Below are 21562 nucleotides of genomic sequence, written 5' to 3'. Positions count from 1 at the left end.
AATGAAAATACATGGATCTGCCCTAACCGGTTTGGCTCAGTGGATAGAGCTTCAGCCTGCGGACTCAAGGGTCCCAGGTTCGATTCCGGTCAAGGGCATGTACCTTGGTTGCAGGCACATCCCCAGTAGGGGATGCGCAAGAGGCAGCAGATCGATGTTTCTCTCTCATCGATGTTTCTAACTCTCTATCCTTCTCCCTTCCTCTCTGTAAAAAATCAATAAAATATATTTAGAAAAAAAAGAGAAAATACATGGATCTGATGTTTGTAAGTGGATGTGTAGGGCACTTGGAGAGTATTCTATTTTCAGCCATATCCTGTTTGGAAATACATTTCCCCTGTTAAAATATATTTTAGGCATTCTGATGAGAGTTTACCTAAGAAATTAAAATCCTAACTTTCTTGATAATAACTAGGAAAATAAAAATCAGCCGGCAAACCATACTTATAATGATCTGGATATCCAGAGACATTGTATAAGAAAGTCAACCCAGGGACTGTTCTCGATTGTATCTTCTTAATGCAGCTTTAACATGAAAAAGAGGACTATGAATGGATAATGTAATTGCTGTTGATGGATATAACAAGAGTTACTGCATCTTTTTAATTTATGAAACTGGGTTTGTATATGTCTTCATCAGCACCATATGCTTTTAATCTTTTGGTATGCTGCAAAGCAAAATGTGATCACAATTACTGGACAATAATTTTTCTAATTTATATTCATCCCAAATGTTTACAATGTATTAGTTAGCTGCGGTTGGCATCTTATTCACTCTCCACTACTATTGTTACCTGTCTAAAGATTGGTAATATTCCTATGGTGAAAAAACAAAAATATCAATGAGTCATGGTTCTACAGCTTATTTCGTAAACTTGAATAGTCTTATCACACTTGTTAGCTATATATCCTCGTATCATTGGCCCCATGATAGCATATAGTCAACTTCTAAATGGGATGAACAATGGCTGGTGCCAAAAGAGGTCATATTTATATTGCTGGGTCACTGAACTTCTGTCTCTTTAGTTTCCATGCCTATAAAACAGATAAAGCAATACTTGCACATCTTTTTCAGAGTGCAAACCGAGATAATGGATGTGAAGACATGTTAAAATTTTAAAACATGTGTAAAAGATAATCTCCCAACCCTATCTTGAAAAATAAATACAGAAATAAAAATTGAATCAGTAAGAGAACTTGGAAAAGTTTCGGTATGTTTTATTTGTAGAAAAGTTAGTCCCCATTCTTAGGAGGGGTAGAGGCAAAATTGGAAAATGACTTTATGAAGAGACTGAGGAAACATTTTAGTGACATTTGAAGCATGCATTTTCAGGCCCCGATGGTGTTACCTGGAGAGTTTCACTGTCCTGAAATAGAGGTGGGATAGAGACAAAGTACCTCAGCAAAAACATCTGGTGAAAGAGGCTGTCACATCTAAAATAAGGAGAAAGGGGCAAATGAGAGCAACCGTGGTTACCTATTTTCTAGTCTCTTCCTTCTTCCACATGTCTTCCCAATTCCTTCACAAACTCTGGCTTTTTGTGTTGCTTTTTAGCTTTAAAATCCAGCCACCTCCCCGAACCCCCTCCATAGTCAGGGAATGGGGAAGGAAGGATAGATGGGAGAGAAATCGGAACTAAGTCAATACCCCCAACGATTGTATGCTAGAAGCATGTTGCTGTACAACAACATCGCCTGGAGCCTCTTTATTGGTTTATCAATGAACATCCTACTGCTTCCCGGAGATGTAGGTCAGGCTCATTGAAGACAGGAGTCACCGATCACATGCAGTCTTCGTTATGTTTCCAGACTGGGTGCGCTGCTAATTCCTGCACATTGGAGCGCATCTGAGCCACGAGAGCGGAGACACCTGTGCCTTAGGGACGCTGGGAAAGTCCCATCTACCTCCGGAGACTTTCCCTAGTGCTTTTCCCATCCCCTCAGCTGCTCACTCCTCATCCCCATCCTTCCTGCCGTCTTGGCCCCGAGCTTCTCTGTTGAGCGGGTGCGTTTCCCGCTCTCTCCCCTCTCGAATCCCAGCTGAAGCCCCAGAGCTCCTCACAACTGGGCATGTCTAACAACCAGGGAAGGCTTGAGCTGCAAGAAGAAAGCGCTTGCACCTTCTGCGCTCCCCTCCCCTCTGCAGCTGTCGCCTGCCAGTCAGGCGATCCGACGTGCGGGACGACCCAATGAGGGCCCGCGTCCTTCGCGAGGGCCCCGCCTCTCCCGGCACCCCCACCAATGAATGGCTGGCGGAGGTGGGACGCGTCCTGTTCCCGCCTCTCCAGTTAAGGCGGCTCGTGTGAGTGGGGGGGCTCGGCGCGAGCGAGGGACGACGGCAGGGACGGGCAGGTGTGGGCGCTGGGCCGCGCAGCCCGACGGCTGGAGTCGCAGGTGCTCGGTGCTCGGGCCGGTGCGGACGCGCGGAGATCCCCTCGCCGCGGGAGGCGGAGCAGCGCGGGCGCCAGGCGCTGCCCCGCGACCCTGCGTCCGAGAGAGCGGAACCCAGCGCTTCGCCCGTGGACGGTCCGAAGTCCGCGCTATGGAAGAGGAGAAATATTTGCCTGAGCTGATGGCAGAGAAAGATAGCCTGGATCCATCTTTTGTGCATGCCTCGCGCCTTTTGGCGGAAGGTAAGACTTGTCCCCGCAGATGGGCGCAGACCATCGGCCGCCCATCTCACCCGAGGCTGGGTTCGGAGAGTGAAGTTGGGGAGGGACGCCTGTCTCCTTCGCAGAAACTGTTCCCCCGAAGATGCTAGCTCCAGAGCCTGTTCTCTGGGCGGCCAGCGATGCTCCCACTCCTTTATGTCTTAATTTGGGGCAGACCGAAGCGACCAGATCTAATGGCAGTGGTGATGTGACCTGTTAGGATCATTGATAGAGAAACCATAAAGTGTATCGCGGTTTGCAGGGATGTTTTCACTTCGCAGAGGGAAGGGCGATCAGTTTGGGAGTAAATAGTGACCAGTGCAGTGTTCTACGAGCTTCTTGCAGCATATCAGCATTTTTTTTTTTTCTTTTCTTTCCTGCATTTGGGAAGTGATGTGAAACCCTTTAGTCTAATTACAGTCTTTCCTATGGAAAGTCTTGGAATTAGCCCAGATTAAACTATGCACGTACTATGCATGTTCTTCTATGTTTGTGAATGTGGCAGAGGCTAAAGTGGTTATCAGTTTATTTGAAGTGTGATAATTGGTTTACTCTGCGAGTTACCGGTCCCTGGGAACACTTCACAATTGATCAACTGTTTCACCAAGTGTGCATTTTCTTTTGTGTACCTGTAATGCCAAAGGAGATTTCATTCCCAGAGGAACATATATGTCTTGTCTTTTGCGTGGCTTTGAAAGGTTTTTTAAACACACACACACACACACACACACACACAAACTTCATGAGAGGAATATTAATCAAATTACTCCATTTATCTCGTTATAATGCCATCTAGCTGATAAAGATACAGTATCTGTAGTAATCTACACAAGCCTTTTTAAGAACAACTTTAGATTTTTTTTTTTGATGAGTGCTTCATTAATAATGAATTGCTTCATTATTAAACTGACTACAGTGCAGTTTTGTAGCTGAGGTTTTTATGGACTTACCTATAGCCAAACTAAAAGTGACAACTTCCTCTTCCTCAGCCCTTCAGCATTAGAGAACTGTTTTCTTTTTTGAGATAGTTGTACATGGCAGGGAAAATTCTGATCCTCCATGTGTGATCCAAATAGACATTAGGTTTATTCAAATATTTTAATAATAGATTATTATTTTAATTATAAAGTATAAGGTGTTTTATTCCATTTTTACATACTAAACAATTAAAAAAGATTTATAATCAAAATACTGAACTTGTGAAACAACTAAACTGTTTTTCAAGAAACAAGTTGGTATTGTAGAGGATTTGGGAAGGTAAAAGACAATTCTGCTTACTACTCTCAAAAATAGAAATTAAAGTTGAAAAGTAAAGTCAATTACAAAAACTATTGAAAAACAAAGTAATACATAAAATAAAGAGTATTGAAAATTAATGAATTATTAAATGCTTAGGATTGTTCAAAATAATAAAAATGAAACTAAGCTTGCAAAATGGTTTACTTCAATATGTTTTCCAGAAGTGTCTTTAGCTGATAATGTCTTTAAAGTGAAAATAAAAAAAAACAACAACAACAAATAAAAAGTGATCATTTTCTCTGAACTGCTCTTTGGGACAGCAGGATCAATAATTAATTCATCTTTCACTAATGAGAGTTAGTGTACTTTTGAAAACTGCCACGCTAAAGGGATGCATGTGAGAAAACCTTAAAAGAGTACAAAGTCTTCTATGGTTGCTGAAACAGTCAGAGAAATCTATGCATCTGGTTCCTTAACATTTTTATCTTACCCAGGAACTTGATTTTTTGATACTTAGGAACCTGTTCAGATGTCCTTGTAATTTAATTTTTCCCCAGTAGGGGGAAGTAGCCCCTGCTTTTGTAAAGCCTGAAGCTCCTAAATAGAGAGAAAAGCATCTAAGAAACAAAGAGAGATGTCCAAATTTCACAGAATCATGAGGAAAAGAGAATGAAATAGATGATGGTAATAATCTTGGAGTTTATAAAGAGGTGTGCAAAAAGATGCACAAGGTATAAATTAATTTTCTAATTGTACTTTTTCTGGGCTTATTAAAAAGTATAAGGTGAGTGTGCTTTGGAATCTTTAATAAATCTTAATGTGCATTTTACATTATAGATCTTTCATTATCATTTCAAAGACCGTTTGCCAAGATTTCCAGGTTTCTGTTCAGATCTCTAGAGGAGAGTATTGTTGAGATGATTTTATATCTCATACCTGGAAATGCACTGATTGAAAGCAGTGGCTATAAATAAACCTGACATAGATATTCATTTGGAAGGAAGGTGCACACTGAAGTACATTTCAGTCAGTACTGTGCAGACAGTCTCAAGACTGAGTGAGTAATAAAAATGATCCAGATGATTCACTTCGGAATGATTTTTCCGGAAACTGATATCTGTAAGGGTAGTGATATGAACCAATGAGCTTTCATAATGGTTTACTTTGCTGTTGTGATTGGTGATAGATGCCAATTAGTGCTCAATATTGATTGCTTTGTTTGGAATTGAAGGCCATGGGGTTTAAAGTACTAGTACTAGTTTTTTAGTTCTTTTGTCATTTTTGTTGTGTGTGTTTTTATTTCACTGGTTTCTGCTGTCTGTTTTCAGTAGGAAGGATCCAGAGAAAGCTAATGGAAGAGCCTAAACATTTTATGTATTTTAACTGTTACTTAGAAAATATCTTGAATAATATGGTTCAAAGAGTATTTATAATATGTTTGATTAATTAAAATAATTATTTTCCTGTGATTATAATATTATTTAATTATCCATTTGTTATGGAAGGTGCTTTTGAATATGATAAAACAGCAAACTCAGCATGATCCTTAAAGTTGCTTGCCAGATGAAATTAGATGAGGTTATTTATACCTACTACTTCTGGGAAGTGCACTAAACTGTGAATTCAGATACCTGGATTTTAATTCCACTTTTGCCTAAACTGATTCTTGATAAGTAAGATTCCCTTCCCTGGGCCCAGTTTCCTTGTCTCTCAAATTAAGGAGTTGGACTAGATGATCTATATGTATCTTTGTAATTCTAGTTAAGTCTGGGACTACTGCTGATACAGAGGAATGGTGTTTGTGTATTCAGAACACTAAAATCAATGGTTGAACATTTTTTTTGAAAAATTTTTCTTCCCTCCTAGTTTAATGATTAATGTAATTTGAGGCATACACATTATTTTGGGCACTCGGGACAGATTTATGTTCTTAAGTCTATTGAACTGTAATGGAGACTTGGGGCTGAAAATGTGTATACATGGAAATATTCTTGTTTGCATTCAAGCAGGCCTATCTGCTGGCAGACATAGATCTGTTCAAATCCATAGATCCCATTATAGTGATTCCATACCCTCTGGAGGATTAATAAGTTCCTATCAAATTGAGAGTGTTTTGGGTCCTCTGATTGGCATGGCTTTGTAACCTGAATTCTTCAACATTGTTTTTGACTCAAATATTGCCAAATATCCCAACAGTTCAAATGTTCAAATGTGGTTTTTTTTAATTTTTGTTTTTTAAACTCTAGGTTCTATTTTCAAATTTTGGTGAAAAGCTTGGCTGTCCATCTAGGATTGGATTCCAAGCTGCTGATATAGCTTTTAAAACCACACAAGAAATGGGGAGTAACATTTATTTCAAACATTTATTTGTAGTGACTTATCTACATTTAGATTCTCAATAAAGATCATTTTTAATTTAGATTGTGTTTATTAAAATATTTTTCTTAAAGCATGGTGCGTTCTTAAGTGAAGATATTGGTATAATGTCTAAAAGCAGCTTCTGATAAGAAATGATAATCATGTGACTTTCCTTTAATTAATGTAATCTCTATTTTTTTTTTTTTACTCTCAATATATTTACTTATGTTTCTTAAAGAAAAGAAAACTGGCAGAAAAGCTAAATTCAAGGTTTAACTTTGATCTTCTATTAAAAAACATTTACAATATTGTAAAAAAAAGTCTGATTAAACAAACAATACATTCAGGATAGGGTGGTGACACTTCTGCCAACTGTAAAATTTCCTCCCTGACTCTCATCAGGCCTAGTTCTTTACAGGTTAAAAATGCTGTTTCTGACAATATAGGTGGTATTTTATACAAGTATATAAATGGGATATTTTGTTCAAATATAACAAAAGCATAAGCAGAAAGTATTTAGATGTAACATGATACTTTCAAGATTTCTCTTAACATGTTAATGGCATCATGGACTGACTGGACCTCCGCTTGAAGTTTGATTTTGTGAGAAAATAAACACTGCCTTATTTTTTACTTACTTCTGAGTGAAATTTGAACTCATAAATCAAACTATGAAATAAATAACCTTATGAAAAAATGACTCCAGTGAAGGTTTTAAAATATCATGTTCCCTTAGTCAATGGTTACTTGTCAGTATTTTACTTGGGCTTGATTAACTCTAGTCCTGTGTCTTAAAGGTTAATTTCAAATCTCCTGGGGCCTCTTCATAAACCCATATATCCTTCTTTCTGGGAAGCTGATTTCATCCTGTTTTCTGGGGGGGAAGTGGATATGTATTTTCTGATGCCTTCAACCTCCTACTATCTAAAAAACACCATACTTCTTCTTATTATCTTTCATTCTCAGAAGATGAACTGTTTCTTTTTTTGTTCAAGGCGGATTTGTTCACCCGTATCCTTAACCCTGATACTCACCATCTCCGCCAGACTTGTTCTATAGTTATATCCTTACTCCAGTGTCTCTAACTTCTTCCTCCCTGTCTGTTCTTTCCTTGTAGCAGTCTGTAAACATGATCCAATCTGAACTGCTTTTAAAAAGTAGAATTCTTTTTTCACTTGCCAAAAGTAATAAAAGTAATCTTTCTTGACATTTATCTTCCTTCATTTTCTTAAACTTTTCAGTAAGTCTATACTAAGCTGCCTCACTTTTTCAGTTTACCTCTTCAAAGCTCATCATAAAACCAGTGTCCCTAGTGACAGAATCATCTCTTAATTGCCAAATCCAATAAAATGTTTCTGACCTCTCATCAGGTCTCTTGGCTGCATTTTCCATTGTTGACCTTTTTCCAATTTTTTTTTTTTGTGTGTGTGTGTGGCTTTTCCTTTGGCTTCCAAGCATTGCAGCACTATTGGTTTTACTCTTCTCTATTTCTTACCCTCACCATCCTCCATCCTTCTCCTCCCTGCCTGAACACATACTGTGCTATCTGAGTGATTCATTCAAAATCAAAGTGTGACCATGGCACACTTTTTAATAATATTCTCTTTTAGCAGGTCACCTCGGACACAATGTCAGCAGAGGGAGAGGGGGCACCACCCTGATACTTCTGGGTGGAGGTGAAAGTTCAGTCTTTCCACCAGGTGTCCATTGACAACACTGGCAAGGAAGGGTAGGAACACATTGTTCCCCCACCCTCGTGTCCTCTGGAGGAGTGGGAGACCTCATTCCTGCTGGAACATGTTGAAAGTTCCAGAAGGAGTGAGACTTCTGATAACTCCTACTTTGGAAGGAGAAGGGTGGCTTGTTACTGTTCAGAAGGGTGGAAATCCAGGATCTCCATGTGGCCCCATTGACACTCTAGGAGGCCTCCTTATTGTGGGTGGAATTAAAATCCCTATTCTCCATTCAATCTTCTTTAATTCTGAGGAGACAGAAGGAAGCTAGGTAGATAGGGGTGAGACCACAGGAAAGGAAGTAGAACTGGGAACCCAACTAAGTGGAGTTACTAGGCCATGGTCAGCAAACTGCTGCTCGCGAGCCACATGCGGCTCTTTGTCCCCTTGAGTGTGGCTCTTCCTAAGCCTTAGGAGTACCCTAATTAAGTTAATAACAGTGTACCCACCTATATAGTTTAAGTTTAAAAAATTTGGCTCTCAAAAGAAATTTCAATCGTTGTACTGTTTATATTTGGCTCTGTTGACTAATGAGTTTGCCGACCACTGTATTCCAACTGGGCGGGGAAGGTAGGGCATTCATGAGAGAGGCATGGACTTTAAAATGTATGGATATCGCTAAGACAGGCAGTGTGCAGACAACCAGTCACAAGACAGTAAGGCATATAAACCAATCCAAAGGATATTGCTCAGGCAAAATTCTTTGAAAAGACCTATTAGGAGTTAGCAAGACTACCCACCCCTTAAATTAAAAGGCACACACTTCCTCTCTCTCTCACTCTCTCTTGCTCTCTGGCACTCAAGGGTTCCTGACATTCCTTCCTGTGATGGGGGAGCACATTCCTACTTCTTTTTTTTTTTAATATGTTTTATTGGTTTTTTACAGAGAAGAAGGGAGAGAAACAGAGAGTTAGAAACATCGATGGGAGAGAAACATCGATCAGCCGCCTCCTGCACACCTCCTACTGGGGATGTGCCGCAACCCAGGTACATGCCCTTGACCGGAATCGAACCTGGGACCTTTCAGTCCGCAGGCCGACGCTCTATCCACTGAGCCAAACCGGTTTCGGCCCTACTTCTACATGGCTTATGGCCATATGGGCCTCCACACATGGATCATCAGACTTTAATTAGCTTGGATACTAAACTGCTCCTGGCTGTCACATGGAAAGGAAGCTCTGGACACTGGCCTGCTCCTGGAACCCCAGCTACACCTTTCCCAGGACTGGCTGCTCCCAATAAACTTTGCTCCTGTTCATTGTTTTTGTCTGTGATGTCATTCTTCGATTTTCGCAAGACAAGAACTCGGACTCAAGCAACACTCACACTTTTTGGTATCAATTCCACCCAGAGGGCAAAAGGATGCCTCTTAACATCTGGGTCAGATTGGAAGTCTAGGCTCCCTATTTAACCTTTCTTGACAGGGGTGAGCAGGAGACACCTTTTTTTTCTTTTTATTTTTTTCCACTGTTGTTTAGCTGGAGCAGGAGGCTTGTTGCTAAGTGTTTTCTGTTTTTCTAGGTTGCCCTTTTTCTAGTCCTTTGGCCAGAGAAAGCAGGCTTTTCCTAAGGCTTTTGTTTACCTCTTTTGTCTGTTTCTATTGATGTTTATGGATTGCCAGCTTTCCAGTACCCACTTTGGCATATATGAGATGCAAGAAAAACTAGGGAGACCATTGCCTTGCTGTTCCTGGGTCTTGTGGAGCCCAGTTAGCTTGCCGCCTTCATTCCAGACTGTGGTTTATCTATACTAATAAAAGGGTAATATGCTAATTAGACTGCGCATCTTCCAGACGTCCTTCTGGACAAAAGCCACAGCTGCTGCAAGGGCCCGTGATATGGGAGAGGCGCGGCTGCCGCCATGGGAGAGGCCTTGCTGCAGGCCAGTCCAGCACCGCGGCTCCTGCGGCCCCTTTCGCAGAGGCAGCGCAGGAGAGGTGGCAGCGTGGGAGAGGCCAAGGCACGGGCTGGTCCAGCGTCACGGCCCCCACTGCAGAGGCAGTAGGAGAGGGGGCTGTGTGGTCCCGGTCCCAGGACTGCCCCTTCCGCAGAGGCAGCAGCTCAGGCCTGGTCCTGGCACCACACCTCCACAGCGGCTGGATAGGATGCAACCTGCTGTGCCTCAACCTCCCTAAGCCCACCCCCCAGCCAGCCTGGCCCCAGATGGCCCACCACCCACCAGTGGGCGGGGGGCAGGGCCAGCATTAAGAAGCGAGGGCCAAGGGCCAGCAGCTGAGGGCAGCAGCTGTGGTGGCTGGCAGTGGCACCAGCAGTGGGGTGATGGGGGCGGTGCCTTCCCCAGATCAGCCCAGTCACCTCCCGCAGAGGGAGGCCAGACTGTGGCTTAGGCCCGCTCTCTGAGCGGGCCGTCAGTAGGACATCCCCTGCGGGCTCCCAGACTGTGAGAGGGCGTAGGCTGGGCTGAGGGACCACCCCCCCCCACCTCCCATGCACGAATTTTCGTGCACTGGTCCTCTTAGTTGATATAAAATACCCCATCTCCATTTATTTGTGTTTCTTTATTTATCGGCCTTAATTTATTTCTTTATGACATTTTCTTGTGAATGTATACTAGGCCTAGTACATTAATATTTCATTAGCAATTTATATAAGAATGAGCATAACTAGGATAAATCCATGTTAATAATGGGCACCTATTTTTTTATATATTTGCTTTATCCAATTTCAAAGAGACTTTGTGACATGGTACCTGAGAGTGGGAACAAAGTGAGGTCTGATCATTATTTCTAGTTTCTGTTGAAGTATACAATCTAGATTGAAGCTCTTTCTTCCCACAGGAGCTGTAAAAGGGAAGAAAGTTTTAAGAAACACTTGGAAATAAGTCTACAGTGTCATCAGCTTTCTTATGCCTGTATTTGTTTGAGCATCTGATTTGTTCTTTTTTGGCCTGAATATATATTATGAGAAATGTATTTTAATTGTCATATTCTTATACCAGTTTGTTTTTATAAATGTAAGATTTAATATGTTCATAGATTTAAATGTGTTCCTTTTGCTCACATTGTGAATTTTAATAAAATAAGCATGATGTGGAAATAGATTTAAAAAATGACTACTAGGTAATAGCTGATTTCCCAAATTCATCTTAGCAAGTACCCATATTGTATCACTTCTTTTTCTGGAGAATGGAGAATCCTGAAATGATCAATGTATTATTTGTCAAAAACTTGAGAACTCACAGCCAAGCATCCTTTGCTCAATCATTATTAACTATCATGGGAAATAAGTCATTTGTAGCATATCCACCATTGCTTACCTTTGCCTCATGAACATAACTTTCAAAAAGATTTTGTTGTAGAGAAAGATAATAATCAAGAACACCTGAATGACATTTTTTAGGCCATTTACTATAGATACCCTTACAGTTTAGCTACAGTTTGGGGGAGAAATATTGACGGGCGTGGACTCTGCTGTATTTGACTATAACATACATGCCCTTGAATGTGTGTTGGTAACACCTGTCTGGAATATGTGCTTTTGGTATATGAAGAGGTATCAGATGTGTTATTTATTAGTTTTTAAATTATCTGGGGAATTCAACAATATGCCTAAGGTATAAATAACTAGGATTGGGAAGATCTGCTGGATTTTATGTACTTACGATTTCCTGGGAATTTAGAGGAGGTCATGACTCTTGTTGGACATGGTAATTATAGATTCATCATCATCATCATCATCATCATCATCTTCATTGCTGTCCACATTAAGGGGGAGATTACTCTTTATCAGGTACTGTGCTAACATGCTTTGCATGCATTATCACACTTAACCCACCCACCAATGAGATAGTTATTAGCATTAACTTTTTTTAACAAATGAGAAAATTAAGAATTGAAGAAGTTAATTTATCATAAGTCACAAAGCAAATGAATTATAAAGCTGAAACCTGGCTTTCTTACCCAAAGTCCATATGTAACCATTACACCATACTGCTCCTGCAGGGGAGACACAACTGGAATCAGGCTTGGAAGGAAGCCTAGATATTAATGTGTGACATATGTCTAGGAGGTCAACATGGTTGTTGTCCTTACCTTCTGAAATATGTTCCTGATGCAAGTATTGGATACATTATTACACAGTATTGTTAAATAATTAAAGTGCATATGTAAAAAGCAAGTGCAATTATAAATAGGAAAATTAGTCCCAGTGCAGAATTGTGTTAAGGATTATCGAGGCAGCTTAACTTTTCTGTATGTCTTATATTGACTGTTGTTTCTAAGGAAGTTTGGTGATTCCAGGCGTATTGTTTTGTTTTGTTTTGTTTTTTTGATCCAAAAAGGGATTGGAGAACTTCGTGTGATTTTCTAAGGTATTTTTCTTATTTTCTGGATGCTTCTAGAAAGGAAGAACAACTATGAGTCTCTTTCTTGTGTCTTGAGGCAGTGTTGGTTTTGTTTAAAATTTGGAAGCAAGCAGATACACGTATTGTCAGAAATCAAGAACTCAGAAACATGGCTTGGTTTAAATGTCATCTACCGGTTTTTGAGGTTTTAAGATTCAATAACTTCCAAACAGATTGGTTGGTATTAGTATACTGTTATCAGAAATGGCACAGTTGATGCTCATCTCCTTTAAAAAATTAAAATTTTACTTTTCTAATAGAAAAGCAGAATGAGTGTGTTTCCTGTGGAGTGTAGATATATTTTGCAAGTTCATAGAATTGTATAACAGAAAATGATGTGTCCTGACTACAGCTCAGGAGAGGGAGCCTCTATGATAAAATTCAGTAAAGAGGATGAAGGAGAAGAAAATTTGTTAATTTTGAGAAGAAAGGGATAAATCAAGTAATAGCTACTTTAATTGAACATGCATTCTGACTGAGGTCCTTATCCTATCTAATAAAAGAGAAACATGGTAATTAGCCATATGTCCGCTACCCTTCCCATTGGCTAATCAGGGCGATATGCAAATTAACTGCCAGCCAAGATGGCTGCCAGCAGCCAGGCAGCTTGAAGCGAACATGAGGCTTGTTTGCTTCAGTGACGGAAGACTCCAACGTTCCCTGCCTGCCGCTGCTGGCCTCTGAGCTTAGAGTTTGAAACATTGTTACAAATATAGAATCTAAACAAAACCCCAGAAACCTGTTTTCAGCCAGCCGGGATCTCAGAGCTGGAGTTGAAACAGTGTTTTGATTAAATTCCCCAAACAAACCAGATACCTGCTTTCAGCAGCGGAGGCCTAAGAGCTGAAGCCAAACCTCAGAGCTAAAGCTGGCCCAGAATAAAAAAAGAAAAAGAAAAAAAGGAGCGGTTGGGAGCTTCAGTCACCCGCCAGCCTGAAAACAGACCTCAGCCCCTCACCCAGACTGGCCAGGCATGCCAGTGGGGACCCCCACATGAAGGGTGTGTGACCAGTTGCAAACAGCCATCATCCCCTCATCCAGGCTGGCCAGGCACCCCAGTGGGGATCCCCACCCTGATCCAGGACACCCTTCAGGGCAAACCAGCCAGCCCCCACCCATGCACCAGGCCTCTATCCTATATAGTAAAAGGGTAATATGCCTCCCAGCACCAGGATCAGCGGAGCCACGAGGCCTCCCAGCACCGGGATCAGCATGACAGAGGGCAGCGCCCAAACCCCCTGATCGCCCTGCGGCTCTGTGTGTGACAGGAGGCGGGGCCACAACCTCCCTATTGGCCCTGCTCTGTTCCTGACAGGGGAAGGCGCCCCAACCCCCTGATCAGCCTTGCTCTGTGCCTGATAGGGGGGAGCTCCCCAACCTCCTGATTGCCCTGCAGCTCTGTGTGTGACAGGGTGCGGCTCCCAAACCCCCTGATCGGCCCTGCTCTGTGTGTGACAGGGTGCGGAGCCCCAACCCCCCCCCCCCCACAGGCCCTGCTCTGTGTGTGACAGGGGGCGGTGCCCCAACTCCCCTATTGGCCCTACTCTGTGAGTGACAGGGGGTAGCTCCTCAACCCCCTGATCGGCCCTGCTCTGTGCGTGACAGGGGGCAGCGCCCCAACCCCCGATTGGCCCTGCTCTGTGCGTGACAGGGGGTGGCGCCGCAACCTCCCCATTGACCCTGCCTTGAGTGTTACAGGGGGCGGTGCCCCAACTCCCCAATCAGCCCTACCCTGAGCGTGACTGAGGGTGGCATTGCAACCTCCCAATCCTCCCTGCTCTGTGCATGACAGGGGGCGTCGCCCCAACTCCCCAATAGGCCCTGCTCTGAGCCCGACCAGTGGCTGCACCTAGGGATTGGGCCTGCCCTCTGCCACCTGGGAGCAGGCCTAAGCCAGCAGGTCGTTATCTCCCGAGGGGTCCCAGACTGGGAGAGGGCACAGGCGGGGCTGAGGGTCCCTCCCTCCCCTGAGAGTGCACAAATTTTTGTGCACCAGGCCTCTAGTATTATATATAAAAAGGCAGCTAATGTATCTATTTTATGGGGAAGTATAAAGAAGCAGACTAGAAGGGAGCATAATCAATTAATATTTCTTATTTTTTTAAATATTCCCTCAGTATTCGTATTTATTTATTAATTTATTTATTTTCCATTACCATTTATTAATTCCCTTTATGCCTTCTTCCACCTCCACTCACCCTTCAAATTAAATGTTAGGCAAATGTCCCATTATAATGTGAAAGAGTGTCAAAAAGCAGCCATTAATCATAGAAACATTTAAAGATATTTAAGAATATTACTTGTTTAAGGAAATACCAAGATATTGCTTTGAAAAAACTTTTAGAAGAGTTACATATCTGTTACCATAGAGTCTATTATTTCCTTTAAAATACTTTTCTCCAGGGAATTTAAGAAATTTGTTTGTTTAGAAAATTGATTTATATGCAGTAATACACTTATTGTATAATAGAAGACAGGTAATGGCTGGTTACATAATATAATACATTTCTTATTATATGTTTAGGCATGTAAATATTATAAATGGAGAAATTTCAATGATTGTTATTTTGAATTAAAGAGCATTCATGTCTTAAGAGGGACTTATGTTTTTCTTTTTGGAAGGCAAAAACTAGAGCTGCCATTTTATCCATCCAAGTTCTGATGGAAGAGGGGGCCTTTAAGGAATTGTGTGAAGATGAAAGAGCATTTGGTGTGCTGAGGGCAGATGGCATTTTATTAAATGATAGTGTTTTGGAATGGACTTCAGAATGATAGATGGCTATGCATTAAGCTAGTATTCCGAAATTAGAGCAAGATTGGAAATTATATAATACCCATATAAGGAAAAGCTGGTAGAATAAAACAGTATGATAATGAAAAGCCATTTAATGAAATTATATGAAATGGTAACTATTTTGAATGATTTGCAATAAGCCAAATGGTATAAATAACTGGGATTGGGAACATCTGCTGGATTTTATATACTCTTTGAGTAAAATGAGTAGAGAGAGAGAGAGAGAGAGAGTGTGTGTGTGTGTGTGTGTGTGTGTGTGTGTGTATGTGTCTGTATGTTTTTGTAAAGCATATGCTAGACAGGTAGTCAGTGAGAAATAGTACAGAGTTGGTCTAGTTGGTTCTTAATGCCTGTGACTGAGTTCTGTTTTGATTGAGGAGGAAGAGTTACAATTAAGTAAACAATTTTCATAGGATCTACAAAATGCAATAATAAGGAAAATTGATGATTTTTAGGAGTCCCAGGAAGGGCCCCTAAAAACATCTACAGAGACCATGGAAAGCTTCATTTGGAAGGGGCATGTTGGTTGAGATCTAACAAATAAGTGGGATATGGCCAAGATTCAGTGAAGAAGGGGCTATAATTGAGGAAAATTATATATGGATACAGCAATCAACATCTCTAAACTCTGAAAAGAAAAAGAATATTTATTTAAATAGGTAGGAGTTCAGTATTATATTGTGATTTATAATAAGAAATATATATTTTTGTCTTCTTCCCTGGTCCCTGCACTGAGCACCTAAAACCCTTGTAATTTCCTAAGTGCTGAGAGCTGTAAGATGTCTTTTTTATGTTAATGAGGTAGCTTTTGTACCCCACCTAAGGATGGAGCCTGTAACTTCAGTCCCACTTCCCTAACCTCCAGGAAGGTGAGAGGGGCTGGAGGTTGAATCAACTGCCAAATGGCCAAAATATTTAATTATTCATGCCTATTAGTGAAGAGCTTTATAAAAACCCAGAAGAACTGGGTTCAGAAATCTTCCCATTGGTGGAACACATGAAGATTTAAAAAGCTCAATCATGGAAACTCTGTGCCCTTCCTGCAGCAGTCCCTCCCCCTCCCCCCCTTCCCATGCATCTGTTTCATCTCTGTGCTCCGGACATACATCCTTTGTAATAAACTGGTAATCTGATAAGTAAGATGTTCCTGTGAGTTCTGTGAGCTGCTCTAGCAAATTGAGGAAACCCTAGGAGGAGATCACGGAACCTCTGGTTTATAGTCAGGACCGCGGCCCCTTTCACAGAGGCAGAGGTTAGGAGAACTGGTAACAACCTGGAATTGCAACTGGCCTCTGAAGTGCAAAGAAAGCATTGTTGGAATCCTCAATTTATATCTGGTCAGTCAGAAGCACAGATGACCACTTTGCTTGCAACAGGCTTATAAAGTGGGGCATGGGGCAGGCTTGTTGGACTGAATCCTTAACCTGAGGAGACTTATGCTATCTCTGGGTAGATAGTATCAGAATTCAGTTGATTTCTTGGACATCCTGCTGGTGTCTGAGAATTGCTTGGTAGTGTTTGGGACTCTCCCCTACCCCACTCCCACCACACACACACACACACACACACACACACACACACACACACACACACCAGGTTGGAATTTGGTCTAGGAAGCCAAAAGATTAAGTGTGTTTGAAAGATTCAGTAAAATAGCAAGCATCAAGAATAAGTGGTAGATGCTTATCACACTTATCTTGTCAACTGTGCTAGAAAGTTTGCACTTTATGCCAAAAGCAATGGTAAATCATTTAAAGGTTTTTAAAGGGGCAATTGTGACATCAGAATTTCATTTAAAGCATAATGTGGCTGCACTGTTGGGGAAGGATTTGACAGATAATAAGACATGGGCAGACCATCAGATAGATTGCGATCCAAGAGAGGATTTATGGTGACATGAATTCAAATAATGAGAATGCAGATGGGATGAAGTAGACAGAGCTAATAGAAATTTAGCAAGTGAAATATAAAGGATCATACTGAATAGAGAGGATGAAAAACAAAGGGTAGTGAAGGCTATTGTCTAGGATGCTCTTAGTAATTGGTTTAATGGTGGTATCAGTTATTGAGACAAGAATTAAAAGGAGGTTAATGCTGAGTTCAGTTGGATATGCATTGAAAGGCATGTGGGGTGTTGAGGTATAAGGCAGGTGGAGAGCTGGGTCTGGAAAAAGGTCTGGCTGCAGGCAGTGGTTTAGGTTTCATTAGCATGTAGGTCAGTGGTTCTTAATCTTCCTAGTGCCGCGACCCTTTAGTACAGTTCCTCATGTTGTGGTGACCCCCAATTTCATTGTTACAAATTGAACATAATTAAAGCATAGTGATTAATCACAAAAGCAATATGTATTTTATATGTGTTTTCCAATGGTCTTAGGCAACCCCTGTGAAAGGATCGTTTGACCCCCAAAGAGGTTGCAACCTACAGGTTGAGAACTGCTGATGTAGGTGATATTTGACCTTAGGAGAAGAAGAGTTCACTCAGGGAGAGCATGGAGAGAGCAACAGGAAGGAGATTTAGGATAAAACCCTGAGGAACATCAGCATTTAAGGGGAAGACAGAAGAAAAGTGGTCTGCAAAGCTGAGGAGTTCTTAGAATGTAGGTAGGAAAGATGAAATGTGTCCAGAGTCAAGTAAATAGAATATTTGAAAAATGAGGGATTTGGTTAATATTTTCAGGAACTGTAGATAGGACAAGTGAGACAAAGATTTAAAATGTCTAGTGGATTTGGCAACAAAGAACAAATTGAGAGAGGAGTTAGGTAAAATTCCAAATCCATTGCATGCACCTACTCTTTTCTTTGACAGTTCTTATTGATTTGTTGGCACATGTGACTTTGTTGACCACTGCCCACTTTAAATTAGGACACTATTAGTTCTAAACTAACAAGTTAGTGACAGCACTTTCTTGATACATTTCCTCCTGAAATGTGTGGTTCTACAATCAATGTAGAAATTTACCTTCTTTATTCTTGTCTGTGAAACTATGATCAACAGTGAGCATGAGACCAGCACCTAAATCTGTTGTATGCGTAGATCCTTAAAGCTTATAGTATAATCACTTATCCATACTGAACAACAATATTATGTGAAAAGATACATGTATTATCTTTCATAGGTTTGTTTCAAGGCTGGAGAAAATACCGACTTTATTGGACCTGAAAGAAGACATGTGCTTCTGCAAAATTTCAATTATATATATTTTAAGGTTAATCACTATTTTATGAAACATTTGTGTGTGTGTGTGTGTGTGTGTGTGTGTGTACTGTGGAATTTCTTATTCTTTATTGTGGTAAAAAACAGTTTCAGAGTTACTGTTATGGTAGAAACAATATGGTCGGTGAAGTGAAAATACTAGTGTTTGAAACCCAGATCTGCTACTTGGCTGCTTTATGATGTGGGCAAATTTCTAAATCTCTTTGAGTCTTTGTTCTTACCTATGAAATATGATCTTGTCAAGTGTTTCATAGATCAATCAAGCATCTCATGAACCTCATGCTAGTGTATGTGCAGTATTTATGGCCGAAATCAATGAAGAGTCTTTCCTTTACTCCACTTTGTCTGGTTTTCTTACTTTAACAAAAAAGTATCCCTGTTTGGGTAGCTTAGGTTGGTTAGAGCATTGTCCCGATATGTCAAGGTTGTGGGTTCAATTCCAGGTCAGGGCACATGCAAGTATCAACCAATTAATGCATAAATAAGTGGAACAACAAATTGATGCTTCTTTCTCCCTTCCTCTCTCTCTAAAATAAATAAATAAAAAATAAATAAAAATAGAGGCAAAATTTGTGAAGAATGAAGTGCAGCTTTTAGGTATACAATTTGATGAGTTTTGATAGTTGAATATTCTTGCATGAGCAGTGCTCTTGGCAAGAGAGAGAACATGTCCCTCAGCTCAGACTTTCCTTATACCCACTACCTATTAATCTGTATTTCCTTTGGCAACTGCTGTTCTGATTTCTACCATAGATCACTTTACTGTTCTTCAACATTATATAAATGAAATAATTCACTATACACTCTTCCTTCTTTTTAAGTTCAATAAATTTTTGAAAGTCACTCAGGTTGTTGCATTTATCAAGAGTTCATTATTATGTTTCATGCTGAGTAGTGTTCCATTACATAAATGTCACAATTTGCTGAACTTCTTGTGGATGGACCTCTCAGCTATTTTCAGTGTAAGCTTATCTGTCCTATATACTAGTAATAAAAGGGTAATATGCAAATGGACTGAACAGCAGAACAACCGGTCACTATGATGTGCACTGACCACTAGGGGACAGATGCTCAATGCAGGCGCTTCCCCCTGGTGGTTAGTGTGCTCCCACACGGGGAGCGCCGCTCATCTGGAAGCCCTGAGACAGGCTCACAGCTGGCGAGCGCAGCTGTGGTGGCGGGAGCCTCTCCCGCCTCCACGGCAGTGCTAAGGATATCCTGGAGGGAGAGGGCCTAAGCCATCAATCAGACATCCCTCAAGGGCTCCCAGACTGCTAAAGGGTGCAGGCTGGACTGAGGGACGCCCCCCCCCTCCACCCAAGTGCACGAATGTCGTGCACTGGCCTCTAGTATATATAAAAGCCTAAGTGACCACTCGACCACTCGACCAGTAGCTATGACACGCACTGACCACCGAGGGGCAGACACTCAATGCAGGAGCTGCTTCTAATGGTCAGTGTGCTCCCACAGTGGGAGCACTACTCAGCTGACCAATGGCGCCAAACACCGGGCTCAGGGCTGGCAAGCCTCTCCTGCGGACACTCCCCTTGCGCGCCCCTCCCCCATATGGACCGGGACTAGGACTGGCATTGGGACTAACTAGGCGCGAGCCCGCCACTGCTTCTTGGTCATGGGAGAGCAGGTATTGCCCTAGGACGGCACACGGAAACCGCAGCAGAGAGGCAGCAAACCTACTGAGCAATGGCAGCGGCAGGCACAGCGGGGCTGGGATGAGCAGGATCGGCAGGGTGCCAAGCCCAGGCTTGGGCTCCTCCCCGGCCGCCTGCTGCTTTGAGCACTACTATATCCCTCCAGGAATGTAGGACTGCTGGTTTCTGCCGATCCCTGCAGGCCAGGCCGAGGGACCCCACTGGTGCACAAATACATGCACCGGACCTCTAGTTACAATTAAACTGCTATGAACTTCCCTGTACAAGATTTTTTTACACATGTATTCTCTTTACTTGGAGTGAAAATGGTGGGTTTTTGAGTGTGTATAAATGGTTAGCCTTTTATTACATGGGATTGCCAAATAGTTTTCTAAAGTGGGTGTGCTATTTTACTCTCTCACCAATGATATGAAAACTCTGGTAGGTCCCCTTCCTTGCCAACATTTGAAATTCTCAGTCTTTTTAACAACAGCTGTTTTAATGATGTCAAGTGGTTGCTTACTGTGTGTTTTTTTTTTTTTAATTTTTGTAAGATACAGCTCTCTCTGGAGAAAGAAAGACTGCCTCTTGTTTCTTTCTTTGGAAGTCTGGGCACCACAGTAGCCTTTCTTTTCTTTTTTTTTAATTTTCATTTTTTTCTTTATTCATTAAGGTATTACATATGTGTCCTTATCCTCCCATTGCTCTTTCCCCACCCATCCGCTCATGCTCTCACCCCCCAGGTGTCTGTGTCCATTGGTTATGCTTATATGCATGCATACAAGTCCTTTGGTTGATCTCTCCCCTCTACTCCCACCCTTCCCTACCTTCACTCTGAGATTTGATGGTTTAATCAATGCTTCTCTGGCTCTTGATCTGTTTTTGTTCATCATTTTATATTGTTCACTATATTCCACAAATGAGTGAGATCATGAGATATTTATCTTTCTCTAACTGACTTATTTCGCTTAGCATAATGCTCTCCAGGTCCATCCATGCTGTTGCAAATGATAGGAGTTCCTTCCTTTTTAAAGCAGTGTAGTATTCCATTGTATAGATGTACCACAGGTTTTTAATCCACTCATCTGCTGATGGGCACTTAGGCTGTTTCCAAATCTTAACTGTTGTAAATTTTGCTGCTATGAACGTAGGAGTGCATATATCCTTTCTGTGTTTTTTTTAAAAAATATATTTTATTGATTTTTTACAGAGAGGAAGAGAGAGAGATAGAGAGTTAGAAACATCGATGAGAGAGAAACATCTATCAGCTGCCTCCTGCACATCCCCCACTGGGGAAGTGCCCACAACCTAGGTACATGCCCTTGACCGGAATCGAACCCGGGACCCTTCAGTCAGCAGGCTGACGCTCTATCCACTGAGCCAAACTGGTTTTGGCCTTTCTCTGTTTTTTAATTTGCATTTCCTTTATGATTAATGATGTTGAGCATGTTTTCATGTGCTTTTTGGCCATTTGTATGAATTCTCTTATTTGAAACTAGAGGCCTGGTGCAAGAAATTTGTGCATGGGTAGGGTCCCTAGGCATGGCCAGTGATTAGGGCCG

General features: G+C 41.5%; 1 protein-coding gene across 10 annotated transcripts in view; it reads left to right on the top strand.

Moving 5' to 3' along the window:
- The first annotated feature begins 2266 nt into the window (after positions 1–2266).
- KHDRBS2 (KH RNA binding domain containing, signal transduction associated 2) overlaps positions 2267–21562 on the top strand; it is a 551961-nt gene continuing 532665 nt past the window's right edge. For all 10 annotated transcript variants that reach the window (XR_013996149.1, XR_013996150.1, XR_013996151.1 and 7 more), the window contains exon 1: positions 2267–2633. Coding sequence is in view for 4 of the 10 variants with exons in the window: in XM_081094152.1 (XP_080950278.1) it covers positions 2543–2633 (91 nt within the window). In the remaining 6 variants the exon portion in view is untranslated. The remainder of the gene's footprint in view (positions 2634–21562) is intronic.

The sequence above is a fragment of the Myotis nattereri genome, assembly GCF_964212035.1.
Source record: "Myotis nattereri genome assembly, chromosome: 6".
NCBI lineage: Eukaryota > Metazoa > Chordata > Mammalia > Chiroptera > Vespertilionidae > Myotis > Myotis nattereri.
Note: the sequence above shows the minus strand (reverse complement) of the source record. Positions and strands in the feature narration are given on the sequence as shown.